General features: G+C 39.8%; 1 protein-coding gene across 2 annotated transcripts in view; it reads left to right on the forward strand.

The window, feature by feature from the left end:
* The window catches only part of COL14A1 (collagen type XIV alpha 1 chain), a 240,948-nt gene that overhangs the window by 104,657 nt on the left and 120,467 nt on the right, over nt 1-15,824 (forward strand). For both annotated transcript variants that reach the window (XM_024251441.3, XM_024251440.3), the window contains exons 20-21: nt 11,922-12,051; nt 15,656-15,778. In XM_024251441.3, the coding sequence (XP_024107209.3) occupies nt 11,922-12,051; nt 15,656-15,778 (253 nt within the window). The remainder of the gene's footprint in view (nt 1-11,921; nt 12,052-15,655; nt 15,779-15,824) is intronic.

A 15,824-nucleotide genomic window follows, 5' to 3' on the forward strand; every position in this document is an offset into this window, starting at 1 on the left:
GAGTTCATTGTAGATTCTGGATATTAGCCCTTTGTCAGATGAGTAGGTTGCGAAAATTTTCTCCCATTTTGTAGGTTGCCTGTTTACAGTGAAAATATTCTTAATAAAATACCATCCATTAACCAATAGTTACATTTTTCATTGACATCAACTCATATTGAGCAGATTTATAGTCATTTCTAATTATTCTTAACATGGGTGTATCCCCTCAGGGATTTAGATGTTTATACATTGAGTTTTCTTTGAGTTGTTTATCTATCCTTCCTGTTTCTAAATGATACACTCTTTTTTTATTAATTGATTTATCATTATTATTATTATTATTTTTATTATACTTAAGTTCTGGGATACATGTGCAGAACATGCAGGTTTTTTACATAGGTATACATGGACCATGGTGGTTTGCTGTACCCATCAACCCATCATCTACATTAAGTATTTCTTCTAATGCTATCCCTCCCCTTGCCCCACACCCCCAACAGGACCCAGTGTGTGATATTCCTCTCCCTGTGTCCATGTGTTCTCATTGTTCAGCTCCCACTTATAAGTGAGAACATGTGGTGTTTGGTTGCCTATTCCTATGTTAGTTTGCTGAGAATGATGGTTTCCAGCTTCATCCATGTCCCTGCAAAGGACATGAACTCATCCTTTTTTATGGCTGCATAGTATTCCATGGTGTATATATGCCACATTTTCTTTATCCAGTCTATCATTGATGGGCATTTTGGCTGGTTCCAAGTCTTCGCTATTGTGAATAGTGCTGCAATAAACATGTGTGGATGTATCGTTATAGTAGAATGATTTGTAATGCTTTGGGTATATACCCAGTAATGGGATTGCTGGGTCAAATGGTATTTCTAGTTCTAGATCTTTGAGGAATCACAACACTGTCTTCCACAATGGTTGAGCTAATTTACAGTCTCATCAACAGTGTAAAAGTGTTCCTATTTCTCCACATCCTCTCTAGCATCTGTTGTTTCCTGACTTTTTAATGATTGCCATTGTAACTGGCCTGAGATGATATCTCATTGTGGTTTTGATTTGAGTTTTTCTAATGACCAATGATGATGAGGTTTTCTTTCATATGTTTGTTGGCTGCATAAATGTACTCTTTTGAAAAGTGACTGTTAATGTCTTTCTCCAACTTTTTGATGGGGTTGTTTGTTTTTTTCTTGTAAATTTGTTTAAGTTCCTTGTAGATTCTGGATATTAGCCATTTGTCAGATGAATAGATTGCAAAAATTTTCTCCCATTCTGTAGGTTGCCTGTTCACTCTGATGATAGTTTCTTTAGCTGCGCAGAAGCTCTTTAGTTTAATTAGATCCCATTTGTCTATTTTGGCTTTTGTTGCAATTGCTTTTGGTGTTTTAGTCATGATGTCTTTGCCCATGCCTATGTCCTGAATGGTATTGCCTAGGTTTTCTTCCAGGATTTTTACGGTTTTAGGTCTTATGTTTAAATCTTTAATCCATCTTTTCATTTTTGAAACGTGCAGTGTTTGGTTGCCTGTTCCTTTTTTTGTATAAGCTTCACTTTTGTATAAGGTGTAAGAAAGGGGTCCAGTTTCAGTTTTCTGCCTATGGCTAGCCAGGTTTCCCAACACCATTTATTAAATAGGGAATCCTCTCCCCATTGCTTGTTTTTTTTCAGGTTTGTCAAAGATCAGATGGTTGCAGATGTGTGGTGTTGTTATTTCTGAGGCCTCTGTTCTGTTCCATTGGTTTATGTATCTGCTTTGGTACCAATACCAAGCTGTTTCAGTTACTGTAGCCTTGGACTATAGTTTGAAGTCAGGTAGTGTAATGCCTCCAGCTTTGTTCTTTTTGCTTAGGATTGTCTTGGCTATGTGGACTCATTTTTGGTTCCACGTGAAATTTAAAGTAGTTTTTTCTAATTCTGTGAAAAAAAGTCAATGGTAGCTTGATGGGAATAACATCGAGTCTCTAAATTACTTTGGGCAATATGGCCATTTTTACGATACTGATTCTACCTATCCATGAGCATGGAATGTTTTTCCGTTTGTTTGTGTCCTCTCTTATTTCCTTGAGCAGTGGTTTGTAGTTCTCCTTGAAGAGGTCCTTCACATCCCTTGTAAGTTGGATTCCTAGGTATTTTATTCTCTTTGTAGCAATTGTGAATAGGAGTTCACTCATGATTTGGCTCTCTGTTTGTCTATTATTGGTGTATGGGAATCCTTGTGATTTTTGCAATTGATTTTGTATCCTGAGACTTTGCTGAAGTTGCTTATCAGCTTAGGGAGATTTGGGGCTGAGATGATGGGGTTTTCTAAATATACAATCATGTCATCTGCAAACAGAGACAATTTGACTTTGTCTCTTCCTATTTGAATATGCTTTATCGCTTTCTCTTGCCTGATTGCCCTGGCCAGAACCTCGAATACTATGTTGAATAGGAGTGGTGAGAGAGGGCATCCTTGTCTTGTGCTGATTTTCAAAGGGAATGCTTCCAGCTTTTGCGCATTTAGTGTGATATTGACTGTGGGTTTGTCATAAATAGCTCTTTTTATTTTGAGATACATTCCATGAATACCTAGTTTATTGAGAGTTTTTAGCGTGAAGAGGTGTTGAATTTTATCGAAGGCCTTTTCTGCATCTATTGAGATAATCATGTGGTTTTGGTCATTGATTCTGTTTATGTGATGGATTATATTTATTGATTTGCAAGTGTTGAACCAGCCTTGCATCCCAGGGATGAAGCTGCCTTGATCGTGGTGGATAAGCTTTTTAATGTGCTGCTGAATTCGTTTTGCCAGTATTTTATTGAGGATTTTCGCATCAATGTTCATCTGGGATATTGGCCTGAAATTTTCTTTTTTTGTTGTGTCTCTGCCAGATTTTGGTGTCAGCATGATGCTGACCTCATAAAAAGAGTTAAGGAGGAGTCCCTCTTTTTCTATTGCTTTGAATAGTTTTAGAAGGAATGGTATCAGCTCCTCTTTTTACCTTTGTCAGAAATTGGCTGTGAACCCGTCTGGTCCTGGGCTTTTTTTTTCATTGGTAGGCTATTAATTACTGCCTCAATTTCAGAACCTGTTATTGGTCTATTCAGGAATTCGACTTCTTCCTGGTTTAGTCTTGGGAGGGTGTATGTGTCCAGGAATTTATCTATTTCTTCTAGATTTTTCTAGTTTATTTGCATAGTGGTGTTTATAGTATTCTCTGATGGTAGTTTGTATTTCTGTGGGATCAGTAGTGATATCCCCTTTATCATTTTTTTTTTTTTGAGATGGAGTCTCACTCTGTTGCCCAGGCTGGGAGAGTGGCACAATCTCGGCTCACTGCAACCTCCTCCTCCTGGGTTCCAGCGATTCTCCTGCCTCAGCCTTCTGAGTTGCTGGGACTACAGGCACCCCCCACCATGCCCGGCTAATTTTTGTTTTTTTTAGTAGAGACAGGGTTTCACCGTGTTGGCCAGGCTGGTCTCGAACTCCTGACCTTGTGATCTGCCCGCCTCAGCCTCCCAAGGTGCTGGAATTACTGGCGTGTGCCCCTCTGCCCGCTTTACCATTTTTTGTTGTGTCTACTTGATTCTTCTCTCTTTTCTTCTTATTAGTCTGACTAGTGGTCTATTTATTTTTTTAATCTTTTCAAAAAACCAGCTCCTGGATTCACTGATTTTTTGAAGGGCTTTTCATGTCTGTATCTCCTTCAGTTCTGCTCTGATCTTGGTTATTTCTTGTCTTCTGCTAGCTTTTGAATTTGTTTGCTCTTGCTTCACTAGTTCTTTAAACTGTGATGTTAGGGTGTCGATTTTAGATCTTTTCAGCTTTCTCCTGTGGGCGTTTAGTGCTATAAGTTTCCCTCTAAACACTGCTTTAGCTGTGTTCCAGAGATTCTGGTACATTGTGTCTTTGTTCTCATTGGTTCCAAAGAATGTGTTTATTTCTGCCTTGATTTTGTTATGTACCCAGTAGTCATTCAGGAGCAGGTTGTTCAGTTTCCATGTAGTTGTGCAGTTTTGAGTGAGTTTCTGAATCCTGAGTTCTAATTTGATTGCACTGTGGTCTGAGAGACTGTTTGTTATGATTTGCATTCTTTTGCATTTGCTGAGGAGTGTTTTACTTCCAATTATGTGTTGAATTTTAGAATAAGTGCAATGTGGTGCTAAGAAGAATGTATATTCTGTTGATTTGGAGTGGAGAGTCCTGTAGATGTCTATTAGGTCCTCTTGGTCCAGAGCTGAGTTCAAGTCCTGGATATCTTTGGTAATTTTCTGTCTCATTTATCTGTCTAATATTGACAGTGGGGTGTTAAAGTCTCCCACTATTATTGTGTGGGAGTCTAAGTCTCTTTGTAGGTTTCTAAGAACTTGCTTTACGAATCTGGGTGCTCCTGTGTTGGGTGCATATACATTTAGGATAGTTAGCTCTTCTCGTTGCATTGATCCCTTTACCATTACGTAATGCCCTTCTTTGTCTTTTTTGATCTTTGTCGGTTTGAAGTCTGTTCTATCAGAGACTAGGATTGCAACCCCCTGCTTTTTTTTTTTTTTTTTTTTTTTTGCTTTCCATTTGCTTGGTAAATATTCCTCCATCCCTTTATTTTGAGTCTATGTGTGTCTTTGCATGTGAGATGGGTCTCCTGAATACAGTACACCAATGGGTCTTGACTTTTATCCAATTTGCCAGTCTGTGTCTTTTAACTGGGGCATTTAGCCCATTTACATTTAAGGTTAATATTGTTATGTGTGAATTTGATCCCATCATTATGATGCTAGCTGGTTATCTTGCCCGTTAGTTAATGCAGTTTCTTCATACTGTCAATGGTCTTTACAATTTGGTATGTTTTTGCAGTGGCTGGTACTGTTTTTTCCTTTCCATATTTAGTACTTCCTTCAGGAGCTCTTGTAAGGCAGGCCTGGGGGTGACAAAATCCCTCAGCATTTGCTTGTCTGTAAAGGATTTTATTTCTTCTTCACTTACAAAGCTCAGTTTGGCTGGATATGAAATTCTGGGTTGAAAATTCTTTTCCTTAAGAATGTTGAATGTTGGCCCCCACTCTCTTCTGGCTTGTAGAGTTTCTGCAGAGAGATCCACTGTTAGACTGATGGGCTTCCCTTTGTGGGTAAAGCAACCTTTCTCTCTGGCTGCCCTTAACAATTTTTCCTTCATTTCAACGTTGGTGAATCTGATGATTGGGGTTGCTCTTCTCAAGGAGTATCTTTGTGATGTTGTCTCTATTTCCTGAATTTGAATGTTGGCCTGTCTTGCTAGGTTGGGGAAGTTCTCCTGGATAATATCCTGAAGTGTATTTTCCAACTTGGTTCCATTCTCCCTGTCACTTTCAGGTACACCAATCAAACGCAGATTGGGTCTCTTCACATTGTCCCATATTTCTTGGAGGCTTTGTTCATTCCTTTTCATTATTTTTTCTCTAATCTTGCCTTCACACTTTATTTCATTAAGTTGATCTTCGGTCTCTGATATCCTTTCTTTCACTTGATCAATTTGGCTATTGATACCTGTGTATGCTTCATGAAGTTCTTATGCTGTGTTTTTCAGCTCCATCAGGTCATTTATGTTCTTCTCTAAACTGATTATTCTAGTTAGCAGTTCCTGTAATCTTTTATTGAGGTTCTTAGCTTCCTTGCATTGGGTTAGAACATGCTCCTTTAGCTTGGAGGAGCTTGTTATTGCTTACCTTCTGAAGCCTACTTCTGTCAATTCATTACACTTATTCTCCATCCAGTTTTGTTCCGTTGCTGGCGAGGAGTTGTGATCCTTTGGAGGAGAAGGGGCATTCTGGTTTTTGAAACTTTCAGCCTTTTTGTGTTGATTTTTTTCTCATCTTTCTGGATTTGTCTACCTTTGGTCTTTGATGTTGGTGACCTTTGGATGGGGTTTGAGTGGTCGTCCTTTATGTTGATGTTGATGCTGTTGCTTCCTGTTTTTTAGTTCTCCTTCTAACAGTCAGGCCCCTCTGCTGCAGGTCTGTTGGAGTTTGCTGGAGGTCCATTCCAGACGCTGTGTGCCTGGGTATCGCCAGTGGAGGCTGTGGAACAGCAAAGATTGCTGCCTGCTCCTTCCTCTGGAAGCTTCATCCAGAGGGGCACCTGCCAGATGCCAGCTGGAGCTCTCCTGCATGAGGTGTCTGTTGACTCCTGGTGTCTCCCTGTCAGGAGGCACGGGGGTCAGGGACCCATTTGAGGAGACTGTCTGTCCCTTAGCAGAGTCTGAGCACTGTGCTGGGAGGTCCTCTGCTCTTTTCAGAGCCAGCAGGCAGGAATGTTTAAGTCTGCTGAAGCTGCGCCCACAGCTACCCCTTCCCCCAGGTGCTCTGTCCCAGGGAGATGAGAGTTTTATCTATAAACCCCTGACTGGGGCTGCTGCCTTTCTTTTAGAGATGCCCTGCTCAGAGAGGAGGAATCTAGAGAGGCAGTCTGGCTACAGTGGTTTTGTGGGCTCTGCCCAGTCCAAACTTCCAGGCAGCTTTGTTTACACCATGAGGGGAAAACTGTCTAATCAAGCCTTACTAATGGCAGACACCCCTCCCCCCACCAAGCTCGAGCATCCCAGGTTGACTTCAGATTGCTGTGCTGGCAGCGAGAATTTCAAAACAGTGGATCTTAGCTTGTTGGGCTCCATGGATGTTAGATCTGCTGAGCAAGACCACTGGGCTTCCTGGCTTCAGCCCCCTTTCCAGGGGAGTGAATGGTTCTGCCTCGCTGGCATTCCAGGCATCACTGGCGTATGAAAATAAACTCTTGCAGCTAGCTCGGTGTTTGCCCAGATGGCCACCCAGCTTTGTGCTTGAAACCCAAGGCCCTGGTGGTATAGGCACCCAAGGGAATCTCCTGGTCTGCGTGTTGCAAAGATTGTGGGAAAAGCATAGTATCTGGGCTGGATAGCTCTATCCCTCACAGCATGGTCCTTCATGGCTTCACTTGGCTAGGGGATGGAGTTCCCCAACCCCTTGTGCTTCCTGGTGAGGCGATGTCCCACCCTGCTTATGCTCACCCTCCATGGGCTGCACCCACTGTCTAACCAGTCCAAATGAGATGAACCCAGTACCTCAGTTGGAAATACAGAAATCACCTGCCTTCTGCATTGGTCTCGCTGGGAGCTGCAGACCAGAGCTGTTCCTATTCGGCCATCTTGCCCGGGCACCAAAATCAATGATACACTCTTAATCATGGCCTGGTACACTTTTAATCATGGCCTTCCCATGTATTCTAAATTTACACTATGTCATTCCTTTTAGTCTAGAACCTGAAAATTCTTTCTTAGACATGTTTCTAATCAAACCAGGTAACTCCAGTATGCATCCAGAATAATTTTTCTTTTGAGTCATAAAATATGTTTATTTAGCTCATTACTTGCATTTCTTGCCCTCTGCTGCATTATTTCTGGCACTCTGGGAAAGAAGTCTACAAAATTTATTATTGCTCAAGTATAACATTATCATTCCTTCGCCTTCCTCAAAAGGCCTTCAATGGGAAGTTATTTTTATTTATGTGCTTACATAAACAACTATTTGACCCCAAAATCCTTTAAGGAAAGTACTTCATTTCTGGCTGATGGAGGAAATATTACAGGACACAGTGATAGACCCAAGAAGACCCACACCTACTGTGAATAGCCAGAAGACCCTTACACTGTTCTGGGAGTACTTTTGAAAAGTTAATGGATTCTTAAACAAAATAGATTGAATTACAAATTCACTCAGACCATACACGTCAAATGGTTCATGATTGGCAAATTCAGAAAAATAAAATAAAATTATGGTTAGGAATGGTAACTAAACATATAAGTTGTGATATTTTATTTTCTGTGTTATTTTTCTCATATTGTAATTTAGTTCCTAAAAATGAGACCCATGAAAACTTCCCAGGGTGAGAGGCTTTGTTTTGTTTTTTTGTTTTGTTTTGTTTTGTTTTGTTTTTTGGTTTGTTTGCTTTTTGTTTTTTACTCTTTCTAAGAAATACATTAAGCTTCTTAGTGAATTATTCCTGTTAATTTGGAAAGAATAACAATTTAATCTCATGCAAGCACTTGTAAGCTATGCAAGGTAAAATAATAATAATATTTACTTTGGGTTGTCTCTAGATAATTTTTCCTTTTCTAGTTTCTTTCATTTCACACTGTTTATTTTTGAAATAGTTGGACACCTAGATGAAGGGAAAAAAAGATCAAAAGTCTTAAACACTCTGACCCAGTTAAACAAACCTGTAGTAAAAATGAAAAATATTGATAAATTTGGTGGTGCTTATTTGCTGTGCAAAACTGTTTTTTTTTTCTCTCTCTCTTTTGCTATACAGAAGAACCTACTGTAGAATTCTTTAAGTATCAAGCTCCTTTAGAGGATTTTAATTAAATAGGATATGTGCACACTTGATTTACAGGTGCCCTCTCAGGGACTCACCTGAGGGTTCTTTGAAAATTTATATCAGTGTTTTATGAAGTGTTACTGTGATACAAATGTAACGTGTTATGACTGGAGAAAGAAAGTGGACTGCATGTAAATTTAGATTATGAAACTAAGGTGGACAGGCAGATGCACATCTGTATTAAAGTCTGAGGGTCTTGAAATCATGTGAACCAAATGACATCTTAAAATAATAATGTATGGTGCAGAAAGACAGATGGCTAAGACACATTATGAAAGCAGGAAAGGAAATGTGTCAAGATAAGAGGAATATCAAACCTTCCTTAACTCTCAAGGCTGGTTAAATTTACACAAAGAAATGATAAGCTTGTGTACTGAAGTTGGACAATAGTGCATGTATATGTTACACACTGTGTACCAAAGTTCAGCTTAAACATATGTAAAACAAGGGGAATTTAATTTACATTTCCAGTTGAGGTAAATGAAGTGTTTCTATACTTTCTAGATATAATTACATCTATCAAATACTTCTAGGTTAAAAAAAAACCTTTGAATTCTTAGAAATAAAATTATAGTACCTGTCAAATATTTTATAAGGATTGACTTTCAACTCTGTCTTGTGTTACAGAGGAGTGGCAATGACATTGCCATATGTTTTGTTGTCAGGGTAGGAAGGTCTCTCATTTATTTTAAAAGGCTAGTCAGGATTTCAGAATTTTCTAGAGCCTCAGTGTAAAAATCTGTAGCTATAACATGAATTCTGGGTTGCAAGACTATGTCTACATTAAGAATACTCAAAGTGTGACTCAGCCTCCTACATGACTACATGATAATTTCAGATATTAAGATTAACATTTTAGAAACATTGATAGCCATTTGACATTACTGCAACAACCTGAGAACATGATCACTTTTCTAACCACTTGGTTTTATCGTATTTTACAAATAAATTGGTCTGCAATGGATGGGAATTAAAATGACACCACCACCACCACCAACAATAACTAGTCCTTCACTACAAAGAGTTTGAGAATCACTGTCTAGAACTGAACTTCATAAGATGGGAACATAGCGAGATGCAGGGAATCCTCTTTCTACTGCAGGAACAGCTGGTTGGATGTGGTCCAGGTTGCTCTGAAAAGCTTTGGGTGATATTAGAGCCAGACATGAAAATCCATTTCTGAAAAAAATTAAAAGCATGAAGCTCACTGGTTATATTTGCATCCCACTTAACCATGAACATTTTTTACAGAATTGTTTTATAAATAAAACCAGCATCTGTTCTGACCTGCAGCATTTGTTTTTAGTAGGAGCACATTTTTTTACTTTGCTTTGTCTAAACAAGCAGAGGCCAAGCAAGAGGAACTTTGCATACCCAAGAGGAGATGGTTTTTTACTCTTGAAAATGAATATCAATAGGGTAAGAAGGTTCAAGTGGTGAAGTCATGTGAAGTAGAGCACAAAGGCCCAGACAAGATTCTTGGGGTTTCAGTATGGCTCTTTTACTCAATAGCTATATGGGCCTCAGTTTTCTCATCCGTAAAATGAGTGTGATGATACCCCTTATTTCAAAAGGTGGTAGTGAAGATTAAGTGAATTATAGATTGAGAATTCCTAATCCTAAAATTCAAAATCTGAAATGCTCCAAAATCCAAAACGTTTTGAACACTGACATGATGCTACAAGTGGAAAATTTCACATAGAAGTAATTAACACAAACTTTGTTTTATGCACAAAATTATTAAAAATATTGTATAAAATTACCTTCAGATTATGTATATAAAGTGTATATGAAATGTAAATGAATATTGTGTTTAGACTTAGGTCTAATCCTCAAGATACCTCATTATACATCTACAGATATTCCTGAGTCTAACAAAATCACAAATCCAAAACACTTCTGGTCTCAAGCATTTCTGATAAGGGTTACTTAATCTGCATATGCTGTATTAGAATGCTTACAGCAGCACCTGGCACATAGTAATTGCTAGGTAAGGGAGGCCTCTTACTATAAATCACAGCAACTACTCCTGGCAAACTAATGAGTCTTCTAAAACAGTCACACTGCTTTTTAGTATTCCATGTGCTGAATTTAATTGGTTAGTTCCAAGACCATGGGCTTCTCAATTTGAAAGAAGACATTATTTAACATCAACATGGGTGGTTTGTTAGATGGACAGATTGAAATGAATGCCCAGGCTCTGCTTCAGAGGGGTTACATTTAAGAGAAACACCCTGAGGGAAGCTATGTTGATGGAGTAATACAAGTCAGGGCAACCTCAGTTCTTCTCTTACACGTTCTTAGTGCTAGGGCCGTCTAACTCATTCTGGAATAAAGCAGAGCTCCTTTGTAAATATCTCCTTCTCAGGACCCCGAGTCCACACATCAATTCAGACCTGTACATTTCAATGGCCCTTTCCTATGAGGAGCAAAATCATATTAATCTCATATAAAAATCATCTAATTTAGATTTCCTTGTTTCATATTTAAAATACTGCTTTTAAGAGCTTAGCAATATCTTAGCAACAGCTGCTTCTGGGTTCAACTCGAGGCTTTCTAGGGCTTATTCCATGATTTATAGGTTCCTTCTTTCATCCAGAAGGAGACAGCATCGCCCTTTGCCTGCTGGCATTTTACCCAGCACTTGAATCAAAAAGTAACTCCAGCTGTCCTGGTCTTGTGACTCCCTTAAACCCGTTTGAGTCAGTTCTTACATCCTAGCACTTTTCCAGCCATGATTAAGTTCTTTAAATGGCCCGGTGATGGGCCAGCTTCTCACTCCTGGAGCACAGACAGAAAGTTTTGTGGTTTTAGCACTGAGAACATGTGGCTTTTCTGGTCCAGACGATTCTTTTCGAGGTGGCAGAGTTCACAAGCCACCACATGGAGCCCTGCACTCACACTTGTGCAATGTCGAACCCACTGCTGCATTTCTTTTTTGTGGGGACATCCTTTTAGACACAGAGTGATGGTGATTCTAGATTGAGGAGGACAACTCCTTTCAGAAATAAAAAAGCTGCACCATTTTTTAGTGTTGCTGGTAAATATGCTTCAGCTCAAGAAAACTTGGCTTTGATGTGTGGTTCTGTTGCTCTTGGCTAGGATCCATCCTTTCTAACTGAAAGAAGAAAATGCTGGGGTCTGATTATCTCTGAAGGAGGAAATAATGGAAGGCTGACTTTGCAAGAGGATACTTAAGTAAAATAAAAAATGATAAGCAGCAGGCTGGATTATAGAATGAGCTCTCCCAATCTATAAACACCTGCTATCTAAACAGGCCATTATTCTCTCTTCTGGTTACTGTACAAATGCCAAGAAGATGTTGAGAGAAGAATATTCCTTAGAGCTTAAGAGCGCCAAATTTAAACCTTCTGTATTAGTGATTATAAACTAAGGGTTACTGTGATGGGAATTTCAGGGAGAAACGCATTTGCACGAATGCCCTTTCTTTTCTCCTCACTCTCAAAGCACATCTCTTTGCTTTTGATTATTTCAAAATGCGTAAAGTTATGCTCCATTGCAAATCAGTGGAAATGGGTCTCGCTAAGACCGTGGTCCTTTGCTTTTTTGTTCAGGTTATGGTGCCTGGAAGCCAGAACATACTCCTTCTGAAGCCTCTGCTTCCTGATACTGAATACAAAGTCACAGTGACTCCCATCTACACGGATGGAGAAGGCGTCAGCGTCTCCGCTCCTGGAAAAACCTGTAAGTGAAGCTTTCTCCCTTTGGATGCAAGCCGACTCATTAATTGGAAATGCTTGTCCCCTGTAATGCACCCTGAAAGATACAGTAGATTGCAGTGAAGAAACTAAAAGATTTGGAAACAAGAAATCTGTCTGCATCCTGTCTTTACACACACAAGCTACGAGACTTTGAGCAAATTGCTTAAATGTTCTGGGCTGCAGTTTCCTTTTCTGTGGAAGCGAAGACTTGAAAAACCACTACATCTTTCTCTTCCAGAGTTTAATTCATCAAGGTCCTGTTGATTCATCAAAACGTATTCTGCATGCCTGTCTAATTTCTCTTCATCTAACAGGTGTGCTCTAGTCCAAGCCACACTCTCTCTTTTATTTTATTTAATTAATTTACTTTTATTTTCATAGGTTTTGGGGAACAGGTGGTATTTGATTACATGAGTAATTTCTGTAGTGGTGATTTGTGATATTTTGGTGCACTCATCACCCGAGCAGTATACACTGAACCCAATTGGTAGTCTCTTATCCCTCATCCCCTTCCCACCCTTTCCACTGGAGTCCCCAAAGTCCGTTGTATCCTTCTTATGCTTTTGCATCTTCATAGCTTATCTCCCACTTATGAGTGAGAACATACGATGTTTGGTTTTCCATTTCTGAGTTACTTCACTTAAAATAAGTCTCCAATCTCATCCAGGTTGCTGCAAATGCCATTAATTCATTCCGTTTTATGCAAGCCACACTCTCTCTCATCCAGATGAGTGTACTAGCCTCCTGTCAGGTCTTCCTGCTTCTACTCATGCCATCTCCTATTCTTCTTATAGCCGCTTGAGGAGGTTTTCAGCAGATAAATGATCTGCACCTCTGTTTTAAGCCTCCCAATGGCTTCTCACTGTACCCAGGATGAAATCTTATGCCCTTCTGTGCCTTACAAAGATCAACCTACCACCTGGATCCTGCCGATCTCTTTGATCTCCCCTCCTGGCCATTTCACCAGTCATACCTCCCCTTCTGCTCTCCACTGGACTCTTTGAAGTTGTTCCTGCCTTAGGCCCCATGCCCTAGTGATTCCTTCTACATGGAATATGCTTTCCCAGATGTTTGCATGTCAGAATTTTTCTGGTCATCCGGATCTAGGCTCAATGTCATCTCCTCAGCCTTTTCTGGCCACCCCCATGCAAAGTAGCCCCCACTGTCTATGATATTATCTTTTTTCGTTTATTGTTTTTGGTCATATCATGGCACTAATTACTCTCTGATATTTTCTTATTTATTCACGTATTTGCTCACTTTCTGTCTCCCACCCCCGGAACGCAAAGCATCATGAGAGCCTGGGGCCTCATAATACTGTTCACTTCTGCATGCCAAGCTCCTATAGTGCTGAGTGGCACAGAGGAGGCATCATGCAATGCTTGTTTAAGATGGATTGACCGTGTTCCTCAAATGAGAAAGGTGCATGAAAACACTTGGCTAAAGCAATACAGAGTCTTAGTTGTCTTCACTATTGATATGATTGTCTATTCTTGCATAAAGACTGCTCTAGAACTTAATGGCTTAAAACAGTGACCATTTTTTTTTATCACATCTCACAATTGTGTGGGTCGGGAAATTAGGCAGGACTTGCTGGGAAAGTCTGCTCCACATGGGATTGATCAGTGTCACCTGGTGGTATTCACTTGAGGGCTGGGCTGGTCTGGATGTTACAGGACAACTTTACCCACATGTCTGGCATCTTGGTGGGGGTGGCAAGCAGGCTGGACCCAGCTGAGTCCCTCTCTCTCTCCCTTAGTCTCAGAGCTTCTCCATGTGGTCTTTCCAGCAGAGCAGTCATATTTCTTACATGTCAACTCAGGACTGTAACAGCAAGAGTTCCAAGAGGCATAAAATGGAAACTGCTGGTGTCACTTCTGCTGCAGTCTATTTATTGGTCAAGGTAGTCCTAGAACCCACCCGGATTCAAAGAAACAGTCATAGCCCCACCTGTCAATGGAAGGAGGGTTGAAAACTCTGTGACCATCTTTATCCATCATAATTACCAAACGGTGACATGTGGTTGGGTTCAAAATGGCGTCAAGGGCTGAATTCTGTACCTGGGCACCGAAGTGTGGAGTTTTCAACTAAGTTTGTGAAAATCATTAAAATTCTGCAGCCCAGAGTCCTGATTCTGCTCAGCTGGGCAAATAGGTATCATCTCCTCATTTAACAGTGTTCGCATCTCTCCCTCCTCCCGTGCTTATGCCATGTGCCTCCACTCAGACTCCCCAAGCCTGCACATTTTGCTAAAAATCACCCAGAGTATTGTGAGTCCTCGGAGTTGCTATAGTTGTTTCCTCAGGGGACATGAGGAAGGAGAGAAGGAAAACAGAAGAGCAGAGCTATAGGGAGATTTCAAACTTTTCACTCCACCTTTACCAGTATATTGGCATCTTGATTTGGTCTATGCATTGGAATTTCTAGCATATGTTGCTATGTTGCTGCTAAATAAATGTTTGAAAACCAAAATCACAGACTTAAGCAACAATTAAAGAAAACATCAAGTAGTATTTTACCTAGCAAGGTAAATACTTGCTATTATTTATTTATCTTTAAATAAAAACTATGTAAAGATTATTAGTATGAAAATAGGGCTTAAATCTTATTACAGAAATGCCATTACATCTTAAAAATCTCTATATAGTAAAATTATTTTGAAGTGTTAGTGGATGATCTAAGCAGTGATTAAGCAGTGGCCAACACAACTACGTTTTATTAACAACAAAATGATAATGACAAAATGCATACAAATTTACAACAGTCTTCCATATAAATGACTGTAATGTTTTGATAAAAAATGGATAAGCAATAATATAAAACTTCAAACAATATAGGAAATATGAAGATGAAGGCAAAAAAAAATCAGAATCTTACCTCTGAGAATAATCACCATTAACATTCTATGAACACACCCCCAGTATTGCTGTTCACATGTACTTAGTGGAACAGAGTGGCATGGAGACAGACATTTCTAATAAACACGATTGAATTCAATTATACCTAAAATTAACTGATGAATAGGGAATCAAAATAACAATGAAAGACTTCTACCTTTCAGATAAAAGTGTTTTGTTTTAAGAGCAATTATTTCTCGTATATTTAATATTGAAGGCTGGGCATGGTGGCTCACGCCTATAATCCCAGCACTTTGGGAGGCCAAGGCGAATGGATCACGAGGTCAGGAGATCAAGACGATCTTGGCTAACACGATGAAACCCCGTCTCTACTAAAAATACAAAAAATTAGCCAGACGTGGTGGCACGTGCCTGTAGTCCAAGCTACTTGGGAGGCTGAGGCAGGAGAATTACTTGAATCCAGGAGGTGGAGGTTGCAGTGAGCGGAGATCGTGCCACTGCACTCCAGCCTGGGTGACAGAGTGAGACTCTGTCTCAAAAAAGAAAAAAAAAAAAAAATGAAAACAACCACAGACTCTCAAAGACTTCTCATTGTGTGTTTCAGTGCACTTTCACTTTTAAATATTTTTAATTTTGTGGGAAGATGTCTTATATTTTGATGGCAACAGTGTAGGACATAAAGAAGGAAATTACACTGAATCCCTGTTTTTCCTTTTCTTTTCTGCTCAGTGCCATCCTCGGGGCCCCAGAACTTGCGGGTGTCCGAGGAATGGTATAACCGGTTGCGCATTACGTGGGACCCCCCATCTTCCCCGGTGAAAGGCTATAGAATTGTCTACAAACCTGTCAGTGGTAAGTAATGCTTTGTAAATAATATTGATACCATGAGTAGTTACTT

Source organism: Pongo abelii, chromosome 7 (assembly GCF_028885655.2).
Source record: "Pongo abelii isolate AG06213 chromosome 7, NHGRI_mPonAbe1-v2.0_pri, whole genome shotgun sequence".
In the NCBI taxonomy this organism is placed as follows: Eukaryota; Metazoa; Chordata; class Mammalia; order Primates; family Hominidae; genus Pongo; species Pongo abelii.